General features: G+C 60.6%; 1 protein-coding gene across 1 annotated transcript, besides 5 other annotated features; it reads right to left on the reverse strand.

Moving 5' to 3' along the window:
* Positions 1-4,920: a sequence feature (heterozygous, Esmeraldo-like haplotype).
* Positions 866-886: a sequence feature (AT_rich).
* Positions 3,170-3,611: a mobile genetic element.
* Positions 4,272-14,654, reverse strand: Tc00.1047053507827.10 (dispersed gene family protein 1 (DGF-1), putative; the record flags this gene model as incomplete). Its single annotated transcript, XM_803126.1, has 1 exon — positions 4,272-14,654. One exon carries the CDS (start codon positions 14,652-14,654, stop codon positions 4,272-4,274), a length of 10,383 nt encoding a protein of 3,460 aa, XP_808219.1.
* Positions 4,921-15,263: a sequence feature (areas not merged during assembly with more than two copies in the genome that could not be assigned to a particular haplotype).
* Positions 9,741-9,791: a microsatellite.

Consider the following 15,263-nt stretch of genomic DNA (forward strand, 5'->3'; position numbering starts at 1 on the left):
GCGGTCGCGCCGCTGCTCTGCGGTGCGTGTGGCGCGTGTCCGCAGAAGAAAAAAAAGGCGATGGGAAAAAACAGAGATGCGGTGCGGTCCTCATCTCGGTTGGTGTTGACACAAATTACGCTATCTCCTCAGATCGCCTGCAGCATCAACTGCCACCGTCAGCAGCGGTGAGTGCCTTCCTTCCCCCAATGAGGCGCCGCTCAACCGACGCCGTCGCTCACACCCTCCCCAACGACACAACGAGAGACCAAAAGCAAAAGATGAGACATGTGCGACGAGCACGCGGCCGCAAGGCCTCATTGCAGCCGCCGTAGGCAAGCAAAGTGAGTTGCAATGCGCAAAAAGAAAAAAAACTCCCCAGCACACAACACCATGTTCATCTTCTGTCGTGCAATCGCGGAGGGATCATATCCCTCCACCGGCGGATACCACAGCAAACAAAATTCACACCTGAGTGAAAGTGCAAAATACACAACGTCTAAACCATGCTGCCGTTATTAATTTATTGTCAGCCTCTTCTGTGTGAATCCTCAGAAAAAACGCAACGTTGGTTGAATATTTCAATCTCAGTACTAGAGTTGACCCACAGTCCTGTCACCGTGATGTTTGATGTTAGGGGGCTGCGAGAGCAAAGAAAAATGTGAACAGCTGTGCAGCAGTGGAGGCGCGTCCATTTCTCACCGTTCCTCAATTGCACCATCGCTGCGCAGCCCGACCGCCAACATCTCTCACTCCTAGTCCAAATAACGTTGCGGGGGAAGGACGACAACCGCCGCCTTGGAAACACGGCGGGCCGTGTAATAGTGTCCGGGCAGGGTGCGCGCTGATATGGCGTGCCGAAAAATGCAGGCACAAGAAGAGCGTGATTTTTTTTTTTTTTTTTTTACTTCCCGCCAGTCCTTTCTTTCATTTTTCCTCTCAAAAGAACTCGAACACACGCACAGCACCCACCATCGCAGAGCACGTCCGCCCTGCTGAGTGGAGGTGTGAAGAAGAATCACCACCCCCGGAAAGGAAGCCGCAGCGGAGGGCGCGAAACGCACACGTTACGCAGCCGCCCCGGCCGGCGCGGTGGCTCGATGATCCGCCGTTGCCAAAAATCAGTAAAATAACAAATCAGCAAATCATTGGGCCAATTCATCCGTCAACAAAAAGAAGAAAAAAAAGGCGCCTTCCAGGAGCATCGATTTCACGCCGCATCCGTGAGGGGCGTCGCGCCCCCTCGCCGCGTGGAGGCGCTGTTGGCGGCGGAGCCGTTCCACTTCAAGGAAAAACCGCGCCAACTTTTTCGTGAAGCGCGGCTTCCTCGCCTCTTCAGTGTCCAGTCCATTTTTATCCCAGGCGCCCGCGGAGCCGGGCATCGGAGTAGATGCAGAATTGTCTCCTCGCGCTGTTCATGCGGGCCGGTTCTCACAATGTCAGGTCGACCCCCGTGGCGTGCTGTGCGGCGGTGGGCCAGTCCGTCACCGCTGTGGCGCCAAAAGCCGCATGCTGGACAGCGAAATTCGACCGGTGTCGATCCCATCGGGGTGTCGTCGCCGGGTGAGTTGCGCCTTCTCGGCGGCCTGACCTCTTTGCCATCATGGAATCGGCGACGGTACTGTATTTATGAACGGATGTGTACGTGTCATTTTGGGCACACAGTGCACTGTGCCTGGGCAGCATTCTCCTCATTTGCGGAAGCAAAGTCTTTGTGTGAATCTTCTCTTCTTCCTGCTGGGCTTCGAGCTTTACGGCGCATGGGTATTTTATCTCCATTTTTGGTCCCGTTTCCTCATTGCTGTCGGGATGCTTGTGCCTGACTTGTGTGGCCAATACCCCGGTATTTCCCGCCTGTTTGTCGCAGCAAGGGCACTGAAGAAGTGCCTTGACATCTGGTGCCGGCTGCAGCTCCGTTTTGGTACGTTCGTTTGGTCGCATGTGAGATATTGGTCTCGCTTTTGTTTGGTCCTTGAGTCCACAGGAAACGCATTGGAACGGGGTGGGCGCAGCCAGACCGTCGTATTCCTGGCAACGCCTCCTAGTTGTCGGGGGAACTCTTGCTTGTGGAAGTGCCAGAGATAAAACCGAGTCCGGCTTGTTGGTTGTACGACGCCGAGCAGAGACTGCAGGGAATGGCTTCGGCCAGGGCTGTGCATTCTGTGGCGGAGGTGCAGTCGGTGTGCCGCCTCTCGCTCTCGTCCACACCAAAGTGCGGGGCGGTGGTTCCGGTGGGGTTTCTGGCGGTTCCGGCTCACTGGGAAAGTAGAATTCCCGCAGCGCCTGGGAGAGCGCGTAATGCCGCGGGCGTTAACCATGTGCGTCACGAAACTAGTGCGGCAACTGCAGTGCTTGCCGCACACCGGGCAGTCTGCCAGGCGTTGGATAGCGGCGTGGTGGGGTCCAGCGGGAGGAGGAGGCGTTTCCGTGCAAAGTTCATTGCGTGTCTGCTGTGGGAAATAAGGGCCGCGGCAATGGCATGTGCGTGGGATGGCGGGTTGCAGTGGTCGTGGCTGCCATAAGTATTTCTGCGAAACCCCGGTGCGGAGGCGGGCCAGCGCCGCCTCTTCCCCGCGAGTGAGGGTGGAATCCGTGCACGTGGGTCCCCAGCCGCCTGTTACAGCGGTGCGACGAGCTTCTGGCTTGTGCTGCCGGGCACGAATAATACTTTCGGCCAGTGCAACCATGCCGGTGACACATGTGTCTGTGAGCTGCGTGAGTTCGGATACCTTCTTGGCTTTCGCATCACAAGCTCTGTTCTTGGGTACGCCGCAGTAGCCCAAAGATAAGCTGCATTTGCATGAGCGCTCATAGGCGCTGCAGGCGGAGCAGGAGGGTCCAGAGTCAATGAAGTGCCGAATCAAATACCGTGGGAGAAACCGTTTGTAGGGCGGTGAGGAGGGACAGCGAGCCTGTGAAGCTTGACACGCCTTATGCGAATCGCACACCACTAGGCATCCGCTAAGTTGCATGAAGCCCGCGCAACCAGAAGAGAATCGTGAGAAAAACGGCCGTGCTCGTTTGAACAGCTCTTCCTGCCGGCAAGCCCAATCCGCAACGATCCCCCTTGCCTATGAGACGGCGTTTGTCATGCACTTCCCAGGCTGCGTCTCAAAGGGATACGCAAATTTCCGGAAACAGTCGTCACATCTCCTGAACGCGCAAAATGTTCAGACTGTAACGAGTAGCAAATATTCGCCTAAGCTGCTGGCCGAATCGTAACCATATCTATATGAACAAAACGGAACGGAAAGGAAAAAGCAATGGAGATGCAGTGGCTTCGCCAGATCTTCGTTGTTTGCTCCAAGTATATTTATATAGTCCGAAGGCCATTATCGTGGCATTTTGCTGCCTACTCGGGTTGGCGATATTATTACTTACGAGAGGGAAGAATTTGGAGTCCTCCAGCTACAAGAACCCGCCGCGAGAAGGAAACAAAAAGGGCGGGTGGAGTGGCAAAAACAGAAATAAGAAAAAAATTCGTCTTACCTTTATCGGTTGCTTATTTCTTTCAATCACAGTCGTTCAAAAATTCATAAGAAGGGTAAAATCGTACAAGGAATATCTTCGTTTTACCAGGTTGTATTAAATTGGGTATTCAGCCTTCTCGCCAACATTTCACTTCACAAGCTACCATGAATTCCAATGCTGTGTCATCCAAGGCTCCCACGTTCCAAGTGCACAATTAAAGGTGTCCCAACCGTGGCGGTGGTGCACTCAAGAATAAGAACGGAATATGACTGGGATGACTTTTTCCGTCACTTCCACTGCTAAAGACATGGATTTCCCTGTGCGCTCGCCATACCAGGACGAGCCGGAATCGGGGGGAAAGGGGTCGCGCCACAATACAAAATCCCGCTCAAAAGTGTTCCTTGTGGCCTGGAGCTCTTCCAATGCTCCGAAGGCGCATTGCTTCTAAGAACTGTAATGTCTCCTAAATGTAAACCCACGGTAAGGCAAAGCTGCAATTCATTACTTCCTCTAGGCGGTTGGGTGGATCCTTCTTCCATTGCATGGAATGGGCATTACACTCCTCACACAAAACTCCATGAAATTAAAGTACGACACAACACAACATCAGCAGTAACAAAAGCGACAAGCGCGCTCTCCCACGTATTCATCGTGGAACAGGAAAAAGACGCGGACGCCCGCTCAAAATAGAAAAAAAATCACAAAAAATCAACGACGCTGCCAGAGCGGGGGTAACAAAAAACTTTCCTGTCCAGCAGCGGGGGCGCCGTGCTCTCCTCATCAACCAGCACCGTACACCGGTCAGTTCCACGTGGTGCACCTCACAGAAGGGCGTCTTCAATTTTGCAGCTCGCGCTGGATACACGGTCGAACAGGCTCAGAGTGTCTGAGCAGGTTTCACCGGCCATAGGCTGCAATGGCGGTGCGGGTGGTCGGTACGACGACGCAACGGTGGTGCCTAAGGCGTACAACGACGACGTCAATTCGTGGGGCTTCTGCGTCACCTCGTCGCTCTCCTCGTCATCGCGCAGCAGCGCCTCCAGCCCACCACGCCGCGGCTCGCGCAGCTCCTGCCAGTGGCGGTCCTCCGCGTACCACACAACGACGCCGTACACAGTGACCGCAAGCAGCACAGTGGTCAGCAGAAGCACGGTAGCCACGTACGCCCTCGCACCGCCGTCGCTCGGCGCAAGGTGGTTGGCCGCGCTCACCAGGCACAGCGCCGCAAGCAGCACAAAGCTCGCCGTGCGCATCACCGTCAGGGAGGCCGAGCGCATCATGTTCGTGAAGGCAACCACGCCCGCGCCCGCAAGCAGCACAGCCGCCATGCAGAAGTACTGGACGTCGCAGCCTCCCACGGGCGGGTGCACAGCCGCAATCAGGCCCACCACGCACAGCACCAACAGCTGGAACACGCACCAGTACACGTGGCTGCCTCTCATGTTCGTCAGCATGCCGCCGTACATCCGCTGCTGCGCTACGGGGTGCCAATACCCGACGGGGTACAGCAGGCGCTCGTGCAGCGGCTTCCTCAAAAACTGCCAGTACTTCGTGAAGCTCGCGCCCACGTGGCAAGCAATAAAGTAGCACACGCCAGCAGGAAACGCCACACCGTACAGCACGCCAACGACACCAATCACGCGGTGCTGCACGCGGGCGTCGGGCATCGCCAGTGCGGACACCGAGCCGAAGAAAATGCCGAGGTGCATCGCGTGCGCCACGACGTACGTCAGGCTCGGGAAGCGCATCGCCGCCCACGCACTCGCCGCGTCAACGCCGCGCCACCGCTGGAAGGCCGCCGTCACACCGTAGTGCACGCACCCGAACACAGCGGCGAGCAGCGCGTTGCCCACCACCATCCACAGCGGGTCAGGGGCAGCAAACACCGACAGGAAGTACGGCAGCGCAACGGTGCTCGCACGCTCCTGCGCCGAGGCACATGGCATCCTCGCAAACACGCCGAGTGCCTGCATCTCCAGGACGGAGCTCAGCCCGCCGGTCACCACCACGGCAACAGCCGCCGCACCCGCAACAACGCCGGTGATCGCAGAGAGGGCGCTGGCAGCGGCGGGCAGTGTGTTCGACCTGATCGTGAAGGACCCAAGCAGCACACCCTTGCAGCCGCCAAACACAGCCACAGCATCGCAGCGAATGACTAGCGTCTCGTCGGCAGCAATGAAGTAACCGCGGTGCACGGGCACAGCCAGCTCCAGGACGGTGGACGGATTCGTCGCGTTGCGCACCCACGTCGCGTTGCGCAGCATCGCTCCCCACGGACCGCCAAACCCACTCGGCTGCGCCGTCGATGTAGGCACAAAGCTCAGGTGCGTGCTGAGCTGCGGGTCGCGTGCCCAACGAAACGGCGGCGGCAGCGCCACCATCAGCAGTGTCGGGACGGCGCTCCCACCGCCGCGGATGTCGTTCAGCGTCAGGCTCCCACCAGCCGCCGTCGTCGTCACGGCGAGTGTCGGGCACGCCACGTCGCTCCACCACAGCGTGCTGCTCACCGACGCCGTCGGGGTCCGCGTGGGCGACAGCGCCACCGTCTCCGTAATTTGCAGGGTCTCCTTCGGACTGTACTGCGTCAGACTGTAGTGCGTCGGCGTCGGCGTCGGCGTCCACGTTGGTGTCGGGCTGCGCGTCTCCGTCAGCGTCTCCGTGTGGCTCAGCAGTGGCTTGGCGGGTGTGCGGTTGCACCCGTCCACGTGCGGCAGGTACACCGGCAGGCAGTCGCGCCCGTACCCGCCCTCAGCACAGCGGCAGCCGCACGACCCCGACATCGCCCTCGTCGCAGCAGCAAAGCAGTGCACGTCGGCGTCGCACACGCCACACGCCACGGGGCGGAATTCCCCGATGATGCCGGCGGACCTGTAGTCCATCGGCCGCAGCGCCTGCCCGTTGAGCGTCAGGCATCCCACGACGAACTTTCGGCCGGCGCCCCCAAGCGCAACGGTGCCGTCCATCACGACGGGCCCACTGCCGGCGTTCCCGTGAAGCGCCAGCGTGCTCTGCACGAGTTCCGCACGGCGCGGGTACGACGGCACCGACAGAAGCCTGCCGCTGATGCTGTTGCCGCGCACCGACAGCCACGATCCGGACACAAACGACGCCGACCCCCGCAGCACCAGCAGCGCGCCATCGGTCAGCGCACCGGCGTTGTCGTTCACTACGACGGCGGACGCGTTGGCCTCCACCCCGCTGTCGAACACCAATCCATGCGCGGCGTACACCTGGCTCCCCGACACGCGCAGCACAGCGCCCCCCGACGCAACCACACGCGCACTCGCGTACAATGCAACGTCACCACCGAACACAGCCGCGTCCAGCGCGACACCGCCACCGACAAGCTCCAGCACGGCACCGTCCACCACCACCGTCCGCCCACCAGTCATCACGGTCACGAGAGCCACGCCGGACACAACCAGCACGGACCGCACGAGCCGCAGGCCCGACAGCACAAGCACCGGTGCGTACGGCGAGGACTGCGAGCCGGGAAGATACAGAAGCGGCGTCGACCTCGCGGCAACCAGCAGGGAGTCGGTCACCGTCAGCACGGACCCCGCGGGAAACGTGCCGGTCAGCACAAGCGCACCGTTCAGCGCCTCCACATCGCACACGGACAGCTCCACCGGCCCGCTCTCGTCGCTCCCCGCCGCCACCGCACCGCGCAACGCTCCACCGCCCATCACGTACAGCACGGCGCCGTTCAGCAGTGACACGTTCTGCACAACAATCCGCACGCCGTCTCGCGCCATCCACGGCACATAGAGCACCGGACTCACGCCGTCCAGCACAACGTGGCGCAGCGTCACCTCGCTCGCGCCGGCAGGCACAACGAACACCGACTGCACCGTCACACCCTCGCGGAAAAAAACACTCAGCACAGTGCCCACGGCAGGCGGCAGTGCGGGAGCTCCCACAGGCACGCACGCCTCGCCGTACCCGCCACTGCCGCACGCGCACACGCACACACCGTTCCTCATGTTCGCCAACGCCGTCCCGGGCTCGTAGCAGTGCGTGTCCCTGTCGCAGGTGTCGCATCCAAAAAATTCGATGCTCCCAGCGTCGCCAAAACCAGCCGCTGCGTACTCCTCCGCCGTTGACAGGACTCGCCCACCAGCGTCGTTGCACGCCACCCTCACATGCGCCCCATCCGCAAGCAACAGGCCCGCCGACAGCATCCGCGGCAGCAGCGCTCGGTTGCGCACAAAGCTCAGCGTGCTCCCAGCAGCGGTCACGGCGCCAGCCGCGTAGAGCATCTCCCTCGAGACGCCGTCGTGCACGTTGCCCTTCGCCAGCAGCATCGACCCGCCGGCAAGGCTCACCGTCGAATCAAACGCCACCGCGTAGTCTCCCGTCGACAAAAAGTCACTCCGCACAAGCGCCACAACGGAGCCCGACACGCGCACAGCCCCACGCACAGAAACTGCGTGTTTGCACAGCAGGAAGTCGCTGTCAACAAACGCCACGACGGAGCCGCCACTCGCCGCAACACCGCCCTCCACCGACACGCACAGCCCCAGCGCCGTCTGTACCGAAAGCCCGTCCACGTACAGCGCACCGCGCGACGACAGCGCCACGCCGCCAACCACCAACACACCAACAGCGTCGCGGAACACCACCGCCACATGCGTGCGCGCAATGGTCAGCACACTCCCAGTCAGATTTACGTTGTGCAGCACGAGGCACGCGGAGGCGTCGCCAAGGTCGTAGGCGTTACGGTACGCAACACGCGCCTCCGCAATCAGCACCGAGTCCACCACAGTGACGCGCGAGCCCGGCGGAAATTGGTTCGCCACCAACACGCCGCCGCCGGAGCGCGATTCAAGCCCGCTGATCAACACATCGACGCGCTCGCCAGCAGACGGGTCGGATCGCCAGCCAACAACGTACAGGCTCGCTCTGCCCACGAAAGTGCAGTTAGTCAGCGTCACGTTGCGCACGCTCCCTGACATCGACTCCACGTCCACCACGACGTCCGCCGCAAAGGTCACGCCAACGTAGCACACCACCGAAGTCCCGAGACCGGCATTCAACTCCGCATCCACACGCACGTCCCGCACGCACAAGTCGGCGCCGTCGGTGCTCGGTGGGTCAGGAACAGCAACGGGCAGGCACGCATCGCCATGGCCGCCCTCAGCACACGTGCAGGCGCAGCCATCACTCGAGGCCGTCGTCGTGTACGCGGGGAAGCACGATGTCGCGAGGGTGCATGGGTCGCTGCAGGTCAGGATGGTGGCGTTGTACGCGGACGGAATGCTGTGGTTCGCCCTCTCCTCGCCGTTCACAGTGTTGCACGCGGCCACAATCGCTCCGTTTGTGATATCGCGGGAACTTTTGGGTATCTGCAGCAATGTCGGCGTGCCAGTGCTGGACATGAATCGGTTGCCGGACACAGACACCGTGGAGTCGCGGAGATTCACCGCTGGCCTCACGACAGCAAAAGCATCCGATGGGGATACGTGGCAGAGGTTGCCGCTCAACTGAAGCCAGGAGTTGTAGTAAATATGGGAATAAAAGCCTGATGAAAATGCAGCCACACTTCCCCGCATGTCGTTGCCCTGAAACACAACCGCTGACCGAGACTCCACACGTAATTCCCAAGGCAAGTACAGGAAGCACTGCACCGGCCTCGACACAACGTTGCCTCGGATCACCACAGCAGAGTTGTTCAGTACGCTCAGCGACAATGACTGGCTAGACCCTTCAAGATATATCAGCGTACCGTCACCGCCGTCCATATGAAACGTGTTGCCCACCAACGCAAACAGGGAGTGCCACGACACCCTCAGCGCAGATCTGACAACTTGGATGGCGCTCGATAATGCCCCCACGCTCTGAAACACATTGCCACTGAACACTACCGCGGAGTCGTTGCTGATCGCCAGTCCATTCATCGCCACACACGACGGGTTCCTAAGTCCCAAACCCGACCGAGGGATCAGCCTCGTGACCGCAAAGCGGTTCCCGCTGATCGTGATGTTCGTGTGCGGTGGAAACCCACCCTCCGGGCTGAGCAGCGCGTCACTGAATGTGTTGCCGGCGACGACAATGTTCAGCGACCCCACAGCGGCGTACGCATTTCCCGCCAGCAACAGAACGGCACCGTCCCTCCAAGTGCATCCATCGAACTTGACGTTCGCCACGTCGCCCGTCATCGCCTCAATGAGCACCGTCAGGCTCATGCCGCCCCCGCTGAAAGTCACGTTGCGGTAGCACAGCCACGACAACCCGCTGCCCAAAGCCTGCGCAACCTCGGGGTACACCATGTCGCTGATGCACTCACCAACCGGCAGCGGTGGCGGCGTGGGTGGCACTGGCGGCAGCGGCGGCGGCGGCGGGCCAGCAGGCACAGGCGCCGGTACACACACATCGCCGTGCCCTCCAGCAGCGCACTGGCACTTGCAGTCAATGACCGCCGTCGTCAGCGGAGCAAAGCAGTCGCCGTCCTTCGTACACTCCCCGCACACGGTAACCGTCGTCACTTTGGTGATGCCATTCGGCTCCAGTTCAGCCGCCGTCGTCAACACACGTCCCGCGACCGTCAGACATCCAGCAAAGAACCGGTAGCCGGCGTCAGCCTGCGATAGCAAAGGCCCCGACAACCCCGTCGAGCCCATCTTGCATCCCTTCAGCGTCACCACACTGCTGCTGTCGATGCTCACAGCGACAGAAGAAAAACAGCACAACATCGCACCCACTCCCACGTCGTTGTCACGCCAATCCAGCCAGCTTGAATTCTGTAATGCCCACGGAATATGCGCAGAGACAGCGCACGACACGAAGCCACTGTTCCCCACCACGCGCAACACGCTATATTCTGACACGCTGAATCCGTGGCGCAGATACAGAAGGCTTGTCCCGGAGAACATTGTATTGTTGAGCAGCGCAAAAACAGAGTGGTCGCGGACACTGAGCCTATACACGTAGAACAGGTGTGCGTATCCATCGAAGCTGCAGTACCGCACGTACAGCGAGCTGCCACGCACCAGCGTCAGCGTCCCAACCGAGTGCAAACCAAACGCACCGTACCTCAAGGAATGAGCCTTGACGTTGCTCACCAAAAGCAAGGACGCACTCAACACGACGTTGTCCAGCAACAATACGCTCAGGGTTTTGCTCACAACGCCCGGTAATTCAAATTCAGAGGACTGCAACGCGTCAACCTCCGTGACGGCAATGTCGCAGTGCTGCGGGAGGGTAAGTGAAAAAGCAACGACGGAGGACCGCATCACCGTCTGGCTCACGCGGATCAAGACGCCGGATGACTCGGCCGCCGCAACACCCCCAACAAACTGTAGCACAGCCCCGTAAAGGAATGTGCACCCGGTGAGCGTGATGTTGATGGGGAGATGCAGCGGCATACTGTTGAGAGAGAACTTCAGTGCAGCACCCACGCCGCTGAATGTCACGCCCGCGTAGCAGTGGTGCGTCTTCCACATGTTCAGCGTGAGGTTCGTCAGCGTCTGGTTCACCACGCAGCTCGTGTCGCCGTCGACGGCTCTCTCCGGCAAGGGCGGCACAACCGTGTCGGGCACCTCGAAGGGAAGACACGACGCGCCATGCCATCCGTCCTTGCAGCTGCACGAGCACGAGCTGCGGTCCACCGACTCCGTCCCGGGCATGTAGCACGCCGCGTCGTCGTTGCATGTGCCGCACCTGAACACCACCACGTCCTCCGGAAACACGCCGTCGTACGACACCCCCTCATCGCCCCGCAGGTTGCACCCCACCACAAACCGCGCGGGTGACTCCACAACCGTTTTCGACAAAGCAATATCAGCAAAGGGATAACTATTGTCCACCTGACGGTTGTGTGCAAGCGCCACGGTGGTGCCGCTGCCCGACACCCGAATTATGTACGTTGATTTTGGCATAATTAATACCGAGGCTGCACTCACTTCGTTGCCCTCCACACGCCACTGCGCACCTCCCTCGAGAGTCACTGAGCTATCCAAATAAATCAGCGTGGAATCAAAAGGAAACGTGCTGCCAGCAAAAGAGCAGTCCGCCACTCGCAACAGCCCTGCGGAGTTTACGGTAGTACCCCCAAAAAGGTAAATCCCATTGGCACCGCTCATAGTATTGTTCTCGACGTCAAGGTAGCCGCCGTTCCCCACATCAAAGGTTTCAATATAAACAGCTGAATCCACATCGTCATCGTTCTCCGTTGCCCTCAGCGTATTTCCCTTCACAATGACCCCGCCACCATCAACAACACTATCGGAAAAAGAAATTGCGTAAATATTCGCCTCGATGTAGTTGTCAAGTAACAGCAGCGTCGAGTTCGCACCAAGAGTAAAGTCCCAAAAAGCAGTGGCGTGGCGAGACTTCGTCACAAGCGTACTGCCCGCCACCAGTATCTGGGAGCTCGCGCCGAAATCACCCTCAAACGCCAGCTCACCAGAATCCAATATCGAGGATGTCACGTTAACGTGCACGCGCGCTCCACTCCCCTTGACCGACAGGCCCATGAGGACGCACTGCAGCAGCGTGATGTTGAGTGTCTCTTGTGGTGCGTCAAAATGCGACAGGTCAAGCATAATCGCGGCGGTGAAGGTCACGTTAACGAAGCACAGACCACGCACACCGGGATCAGGACTGTCCACAGAGCTGACGCTGCCACCGTGCACGCAGCGGGCCTCCGTGTCCTTCGTGTCGGGGAGCGGGAGCGGCCCAAGGCCGTCCGGAACCGCAGCTGGCAGACAAGTGCCGCCGTAGCCGCCAGCAGCGCATACGCACTCACAGCCGCTGATGCTGCTCGTCCTCGCTGCGAAGCACACGGCGTCCATGGTGCAAACGCCACAGTCCAACACCGTCACGGGCATCCCAATATTAAGCTCTTCTTGGTAATCCGTCACAGGAGAGCCCCTTGCCTCGTTGCACACGCCGTAGATGATTGGGCGAGAGTCGGATGGTGGTAACCAAACGCTTGTCATACTTACAGTTGTTGACGAGTACGAGCCGTATGCGAAGTTGTTGTAAAGTATCGACCACACACTCTGATCGCGGAACGCCAAGCCGTAGTAGTTGGCCACGTACACAACGTGGGCCGTGTGGAACTCGTTGTCGCGGTGCACCAGCCAGCTGCCGCCAGTCACAGTCAGCGTTTCTGCAATGAGCATGGCGAAGCCGAGACGGAAAGTGCTGGACACAATCTGCAGCACGCTGCCGCCATCCACCGCAACGTCCCCAAACACACACGCGCCTTCGTGGAATTTACTACTCGGCGCACTCCACAAGCTGTTCTGTATGGAGAACACGGAGCCGCCGCTGACACGCAGGTCCGACGCAAGAGCGTACATCACATGCGTCCGCGACCTGACAGCGCAGTTGTCCATGTAAAAGACGCTGGACAGGTTCACGCCAAGGCCGCGCTCCACGAGGATCGCAGCGCACGAACCCCCGCCACACGCCAGCGTCGACCGCGTCATGACAAACCGCGTCGACAGAAGCCGGACGCCGTCCAGGACAAGCGCGGTGCCGTACCGAGATCCCGCATGGCCACGGGTCACCGGCACGTACTGCGACCCGCCAACCGTCGCGCGCAGTGTTGAGTTCGCCAGCAGCACACTCGAGTTCGGCGGCATCGCGCCATGCAGCACGATCGTGCCCTCCACCGACGTCACGTTCGTCATGTTGACGAGAACGTGGGGCATCAGGCGCGCCGTGCTCTCGCTGAGGCCGCCAATCCGCAAATGCACACCGCCCGCAAGCACGCAGTGGCGCAGCGTCACGTTCAGTGCGTCAGCGAACGCGTCCATCAAGCGCAGGTCCACCGCCACAGTGATCGGCCCGCTGAACACCACCGAGTCGAAGCACGCCGTCGCCCGCCCACCGCCAACCGTCACCGACTCCGTCAGCGTCACGCCACTCACGCAGCCCTCCACACCGCCACCACCGCCGCCGGCCCTCGCAGGCGGCACGTCGAACGGCAGGCACGCCTCGCCCACGCCGCCGGCACGGCAGCCGCACACGCAGTCGGAGAACGACGCGGTCAGTGCATCAAAGCACGCCAGCGCGGCCGCACAGCCGTCGCACGGCACCACGCTCACGGAGGGCAGGCCGGCCATGCGGTAGTCGCCGCTGCTCTGCAGCACTCGGCCGCCGGCACGGTTGCACTGCACCCACACGACGCCGCTCGTGACTGCCAGCCCGAAGACAAGCGTCACGCCAGTGGCAGCGCAGCGCGCAATCGAAACGGTGCCGCCGCTCAGCGTCACCCCCGACAGCGACGCCACCGACGACGCCTCGCCCACCGCCCACACGTCGTGCAGCTCCAGCCACCCGCCGGCACCGAACGTTCCACCGTCGCAGCGCACCAACGACGACGCGACAGACCCCTCGACGCCCACGAAGCGCAGCACTGAGTCGGACACCGCAAGGCGCTCTCCAAGCACAATGCCTCCGCCGCTGCTCACGACCGACACGTTCGTCACGGAGAACACCGAGTGGCTCCGCAGACTGAGACGCGACGAGGATGACACACGCATCGCGGATGCGGTCGGACCGCCCGACGCCTCCAGCAACACGCCGTCAAACACCACCGCGCTCGACAGCAGGTCCACACCGCCGCCAACGTGCACCGCCGACCCGCCCGGGTGCAACGACCTCAGCACAGTGTTGCTCACACGCAGCTGCGTCTGCAACAGCGACGTCGCGTGCAGCACAAGCGGCGACGCCACCGCGTCCGTCAGCCCGCTCAGCTGGGAGTAGTGCATCGGTCCCGGCGTCACAATCGTCGAGTCACAGACCGTCACGTTCGTGTGTGCCGGCAGGTTGTGCACAAACACGAGCGAGCAGTAGCTCCCGGACAGCCCACTCACGCTCACCTCCAGGCTCCGGTCACTCGCCGGCTCGCCGCTGTAGCCCCACACGTATATCTGCGCACCGCCGTCGCACACGCAGTTCCTCATTTCGATGCGCAGCGCGCCGGGAAGCATCGCCGCAACGTCGAACACAACAGCCACGCCGTTCGTGATGTACACGCCGTCCATCAGCACCGTGTCCACGGCGTGGCCAACCGTGATGGCTCTGTCCACCGTGCCGCCCCGCAGTCGCAACACCACCGCATGCACTGCGGGCATCCACGCCGCCGCCGCAACCAGCGCCAACACAACGAGCAGCGCCACACGCACTGCCGCAATGGCCCTGCACCGCACACGGTGCCGGCTGCGCGGACACGCACCCACCGCACACCACATCCGCAAACCCAATCAGATATCAATAGTAATTTATTAGTCTATCGCTCTCGCACCGTCGACCGTAACTCCTGCTTGGTAAATCCCTTTCTACAAATGGCAAATCCAGAAACACAATTCCGATAAATCGATATCCCACTACTACTAATCCTACTACTGCAATTAATTCCTAATAGCTTGAAACGATAGTTGTGCTGGTCAAGCCAAAGTATCTCTAACTGCACGCTCAGAATAAGAATAAAAGACAGCAACAACAGTAACCAAACACACTACCAGGCAGAGCCATCCGGCCACAGACAATCTCCACAAAAACACAGCCACCGACAAAAAGACGCGAAGACGCAATCACGCCAGTGACACCATCGCCCTCCCATCGCCCACGCAGTCCCACACAACTACCGTAGCGAGCGGCACGATCCCAACAAAAAAACACATGGCCATTGGCACCGCTCTTGTGGCCGAATGGCTTCATCACAGGGCAATCCCGATGCAGTGAACAACACACAAGTGCCGAGACAGACCCACGTGGCGGCGTCGCAACCGCCAGCCATCGAGCGCGTCCGAGGATGAAATGGTGACGCGGAAAAAGGGGTGGAGGATTCGCCGGTCGCC

Source organism: Trypanosoma cruzi, genomic scaffold (assembly GCF_000209065.1).
Source record: "Trypanosoma cruzi strain CL Brener 1047053516469 genomic scaffold, whole genome shotgun sequence".
Lineage (NCBI taxonomy): Eukaryota > Euglenozoa > Kinetoplastea > Trypanosomatida > Trypanosomatidae > Trypanosoma > Trypanosoma cruzi.